The sequence below is a fragment of the Peromyscus maniculatus genome, chromosome 3 (assembly GCF_049852395.1).
Source record: "Peromyscus maniculatus bairdii isolate BWxNUB_F1_BW_parent chromosome 3, HU_Pman_BW_mat_3.1, whole genome shotgun sequence".
Taxonomy (NCBI): domain Eukaryota; kingdom Metazoa; phylum Chordata; class Mammalia; order Rodentia; family Cricetidae; genus Peromyscus; species Peromyscus maniculatus.
Genome location: NC_134854.1, coordinates 16,572,238 through 16,578,237, shown reverse-complemented (window position 1 = coordinate 16,578,237; position 6,000 = coordinate 16,572,238). Strand labels below are relative to the sequence as shown.

At 38.1% G+C, this 6,000-nt stretch overlaps 1 protein-coding gene across 1 annotated transcript in view; it reads right to left on the bottom strand.

Annotated features, from left to right (window-relative positions):
- Positions 1-312: 312 nt before the first annotated feature.
- LOC143272116 (uncharacterized) overlaps positions 313-6,000 on the bottom strand; it is a 157,763-nt gene continuing 152,075 nt past the window's right edge. The window contains exons 3-4 of the mRNA XM_076565952.1: positions 1,096-1,193; positions 313-573 (exon numbers count right to left, since the gene is read on the bottom strand). Coding sequence (XP_076422067.1) covers positions 313-573; positions 1,096-1,193 — 359 coding nt within the window. The remainder of the gene's footprint in view (positions 574-1,095; positions 1,194-6,000) is intronic.

Below are 6,000 nucleotides of genomic sequence, written 5' to 3'. Positions count from 1 at the left end.
TGCCTCATTGACATGGGACAGGAAGTTGGTGAAGAGCTTCCCTGGCTGTTGGATGGGATTGCAAAAGTAAGCCAAGGGGTCTTGGGAAGTATAGTCTCTGAGGTCCTTGAGAGCCATTTGAAAATAGGCATTCAAGCCAATCTGTGCCTGGTGCACAGGATGAACATATTCCCCACACCCTGTAAGGATACCATAGGTCACTGGGACATTAAGTAAGATGTTCATCCTGGCCTGGGATTCTGCCTGATCATCATAGACTGCATACTCCAACACAGCATTAAGCAAATGGTACCAATGGAAATAAGTTTGTAGCTAAATGGGACATTGAGCAAGGACCTGCTGAAAGTAGGGGGAATCTGGGCCTGATTCATTGGCTGCCTTCTGGATGAGGAAGAGATCAGCCATGGGGGTGGGAATCCAGGGCTGGGCATTGGCATTTGGGCCCACGTTGACTGGGAAGGTGTCTATGGGCCAATGGACTGACAGTGGCACAGGTTGTGAGGGTCGTAAGACTCCTGGCACTGTGGGAGAGTAGCCACCTCCTGAGGCAGGTGGGTACTGGGGTAGATCATCCTAATAATATACCAGCAGAGATGTAGCCACCTGTGCTGGTGATGGGGCAGAGTGGGGAGCAGTGTATGACTTAATGACAGATCTATTCTCCTTGATAGATTTTGCAGGGCTCCAACTGTCTGTCTCCTCCTCATCAGATATCATAGCGATATCCGACATGGAAGGGGTGGGGGTGATGAAAAGATTACCTATCTTTTATAGGGAAACAGCAAGCGAACAACAGTAGGAGAGAAGATGACAGTCAACAGAAGTAGAAATTGTATCGGACCCTTATGTCTTGTGCTTAGTGGGCGACTTCTGTGTTTTTTTTCAGGCCATGGCCCTATGGCCACATGGTGTCTGCAGACAAGGGATGGGGTTCTGGAGTTGAGCCTTGGTTCCACATCCTAGGGGGTCAATCTTTATGTGGAGGCTCTGGGTGAACTGAAACATACAAAAAAAATGTGCCTTCCTAATGGGATTGGTACACAAACATGACAGACAACACAAAAGAAGGAAAGAAATGGGAATCCCAATGCTTACCTGCTGAAGGGACCAAAAGAACACAACACTGAGGGGCCTTCTCACCATCTTGGGGATGTTGTGAAGCACTGTGAGTGAAATAGGGAGGGGATCAGAATCTGCACCAGGAAAGAGAAAGTAACAGAAGCCCCACATTCAGGTGCCAGATGTTGCTGTATGCTAATGGCTCCCTCAGGAGAGGAGGTGAGGTGCGGCATCAATGACAAAGACATCAAGAGTCAGTTGAAGGCAAACAGCAGGCTCATTTATTCAATAATGGGGAAAGCCATATATACCCTCCTCCCAGCACCCAAGCTATGTCCCAATCTGGTGGTTGTGTGGTCATCCCTCATTTGCTGGGCATGATCAGAAACTCTGACAGCATCTGTTGCTAGGCCCTCAGGCAGACTTCAGATTGGCTCATAAGGAAGTATATTATGTGCATGTCTTAGCAACTGGTTTGAGCCAATTTCCTCTACCCTATGAGCCTGTCCTAGTACAAACAATCAGTGTAAGCATTATAGTCTTACAAAATTGGATTCATTCAAACTTAGCAAAAATCTATACATTCTGAAATGTTTCAATTTTGACAAAAATGTAAATAATTTTAACAAGTTCAGATGTCTGCTGTTGGCATTGAGATAACATATATTATAGTATTTATAAAACAGAAAGATGAAAAATTAATATTTCAGTATAAATTAAAATATTTAACCTTATTTTTTTAATTAATATGCCTTCTACCTTCTTTAGTATACTATATATTTTGGCTTAGAAATCTAATTCTTGAATAAATTGCAAGCTCATTGTAAACAAATTTTATTTTATAGTCATCTATCTTCATTTAGCCATTGAAATGAAATGTGATATATCACAACTACAATTTATGTCAAATAAAAATTTGTTTTAATGTTAATGTACATTAATAAGGAAATATTGCCAGTTGAAGACTGCTGGGTGAAGGCATGTAATTCTTCTTTATTGGCATACTCCTATGTATATGAACCCACATCTGTGTGCATATGGACAACACTAGATGGACTCAGTGAGTTACATAAATACAAAGAGGACATGAAGTTTGGAGGAATATGTGTTTGGGGTAGTCTGAGAGGTTGAAAGAAAGGAGTGGGGGTAGATATGACCAAGATACATTGTATATTTGTATGAAAATTTAAAATAATATGTAAAAATAGAAAATAAAAAAAGTACTGCACTTGAAGTCTTGTGACATCGTGTAAAGTTTAGTGTGTCTAACTTGTGTATAAATTTCTGTTACTATAACTGTAACAAAATGTAGAATCATTCCACTGTCTCCAAAAGTCATTGTGTTGTCCCTTAAAGCTGCAGCTTTCTTCTGTTCCCTGACCCAGTAAGTACTGACCTGTTCATTCTCTATGGCAATCCCTCACATAGCCACCCATTAGCACTGTGAATCCTCATAACTGTAGCTTTAACTTTCTATAAAACTGTTTTACAAACACAATTTTTGGTGGTATTGGTAACATACAATTGTGACTTTTCTGAATCTTTGCTGACAGGAAGCATTGATTAATATTATAAATTTTTCATTATCATTACAGCTGCTTGTGATAATATATTGTAATGGACTAATTTTCTATGTGTATGTTCTTTGGTGAAGTGCTTGTTTTCTTTTTCAAATTTATTTACCTATTTATATTTGCACTTATTTTTATTGTTTGTTACTGTCACATATACAGAAAATTTAAAAATTTTAATTATTATAAAATATCCAACCCGTAAGTGATGCAATTTTCCTGTCATGCTTAAAGAAAATTATGTTTAAAACTGTAAATTCAGAGGCTGAAAAGATGACTCAGTGACTAAAATCACTTACTGCTTTTGTAGAGGACCCAGATGTGGCTCCCAGAATCCATGCAGCAGCTAACAGCTTCCTGTCACTACCAGAAATATTTATTTATTTATTTATTTATTTATTTATTTGCTTCTATATATGGCTGTTCCTCATACATATATGTCTGTGTACCAAGTAGGTGCCTGGTGCCTTCCAGATCCCTTAGAACTAGAGTTACAGATGTTGTGAGCCACCATGTGAGTGCTGGAAATGAATCCTGGGTCCTCTGGAGGAAGACACTATGCTCTTAACTTCTGAGCCATCTCTTCAGCTGCAGGTTCAGATTATTTGCTTAACCTTGATATTTATTTAACCAATAAATACCAACTTGAGAGGAATTGAAAATTTGCTAGATAGGATCTTAAGAGAACATAAAATGGGTTTGTCTCTGTTATTCCATGTAAGAAGTTAGTACTATGTTGTGTGAGGTGACACTTATAGTCCCCTGAACAAACAACATGATAGGGCATTTCCCATGTTTAGCATCAGGGTTTTTTTGTGAAATAGTGCAAAGCCCTAGAGGAAGAAATATCACCACATATGCAATTCCCCTAAAGAATATAGACATGTGTTATATATGTATTTTAATTAAGCTTATAAACTAATATAAAATACTTTCAAACATCCTTACTGTTATGTATCCCTACTCCTTTTATCCTGTTTTCCCTTCCTCCCTCTCCCCAGTTAAGTCCTCCTCCATTTCTATGATACACCCCTTGCCTTGCAGCACCTGTTTATTACTGTCCCATTCTCCAGGGCTCCTTCTTCTCCTTACCCCCAGGATATATACTTAAATTTAAAGACTTGGAACTGTAATATACAAATGAAAGAGGAGAAGCAGTATTTGTCTTTCTGGTTCCAGGTCACTCCACTTAGCATATTTCAGTCCCATCCATTTACCTGAAAATTTCATGACTTAATTTTCTTTTCATTTATATGGAATTCCATTATTTGTGAGCACCATATTTTCAGTGTCTATTCATAATAGGACATTTGAATTGTTTTCAAATTCTAGTTATTGTAAATGGAACTGCAATAAACTTGGTTGAGCAACTTTCTGTGGAGCAGGATGTAAAGTCCTTCCAGAATAAGCCAAGGTGTGGTATAGCTGGGTCATATAATAGATCTATTTTTAGCTTTTTGAATATTCTCCATACTGATTTCCAGAGTGGCAACATCAATTTACATTCCCACCAACAGCAAATGAGGGTTCTTATTTTCCTGCATCCTCACCAACATCTGTTGTCATTTGTTTTCTTATCTTAGCTGATCTGACTGGTGTCAGATCTCAGAGTGGTTTTGATTTCTCTTTACAAAAATACTAAGGCTGAAGAACATTTTTAAATCTATTTCAGTTCCACTTTCATTTGAGCGCTCTTGGTTCATGTTCATGCTGTCATCCAGTACTTGAAGCTAAGACTCTATTGCTGAAGTCACCACATATTTTTTTTTTTTGGTTTTTCGAGACAGGGTTTCTCTATGTAGCTTTGCGCCTTTCCCGGAACTCACTTGGTAGCCCAGGCTGGCCTCGAACTCACAGAGATCCGCCTGCCTCTGCCTCCCAAGTGCTGGGATTAAAGGCGTGCGCCACCACCGCCCGGCGTCACCACATATTTTAAATAGAGGGTTTGGAGGATATCATTGGAGGAAAGGCTGCTTCCTGAGCCCTGGCTCTCATAGTATAAGCAAGCTGCTAGTGGAAAGGCCAATTGGTATTTCTAAACACTTGTAAATGTTTAAGAAGCACAGCATCCCAGTCAGCAAAATATAGCCAAGGATGTAAAACTGACACTTATATCTTGTGGGTAACCAATATATCTGTAGTTGAAATTAAGGCCCATTCAAGAGAAAGGAATTCATGCCTATTAAAGTATATCTATCTATTCAATTACACATGGCTGGAGAAGCTATGGACCCCAGAGAAGAAGTTCTGCCATATTCTAAACTAATTCAATTCCTACCTGCATTTTAAATATTTATTCTATACTCACAGATAAATTTAGTTCCCACCCCCTCATAAAAATGTTTCTTTTTGTAATAGATGGGGAATATTATAGAAGTCCTTAATGATCAAATGTAGAGAATAAGGTTCCATGATACAATCAACCTCAATTGATACATTTACAATATAACGACTTAAATAAATCCCAGTGAACATCATGGAAAATGTAGCAGAGAGGCTGTAAGAGTCAGAAGACACATGTTCGTGATTTTACACAGTGACCAATATACATGACAAGGCCAAATTTCTAAGCAGTCTTATTAAATTAAAAACATGGAGCCAAATACAGGGGTGAAAGCCTTAGAGATCAGAGAAATAGTGAGAGCCACCAGTGAACCTTAAATCACCTCACTGTAGCTTCCAAAAAGAGCTACTTCTTATCTACCGGTGCCTTTACTGCCTTGCTGTTCTGCCCTCTCATTGGCTGTTAGCCCAGGTATCTCACTTCCTAGACCTCCAGGTCTTTGTGGTTGGTACTTGGATTAAAGGCATGTGTCACCATACTTGGCTGTCCCCTGGTGTGTCCTTGAACACACAGACACCCCGTCTACCATGTGATCAGATTAAGAACGTGTGCTACCACTGCCTGACTTTTGTGTTAATGGCTTGCTATTTCCTCTGATCTCCAGGAAAACTTTATTTATTAATATATAAATATCAACACATTTCCCCTTTTTTGTCTAATAAAAATAAAAAAAGGATAAAAAAGTTATAACTAATATAAGAAAAAATATATAAAATAAGTAAAATAACTATATAAAATATATATATAAGCAATAAATATATCAGCAATGTTTAGTCAATTTGTATTTGACAAATTCAGAGAAAATATTCCATTATTTATTCTATTTTGGTGAGTCTAAAATGTACCTAATTCACTTTCTATCCTAACTTGTGTTACCAACAGAAAACTATCTTATAATGTCTTTCAAATCTATATACTTTACACTTCCTTAGTGAGTTTCTTTCCTGAAATTTCTCTTAAAAAGGAAAGCTGTAACTACAACGATCTAATCTTCAACTCCCTCAGAGACCCAAGAAGGAAATAATA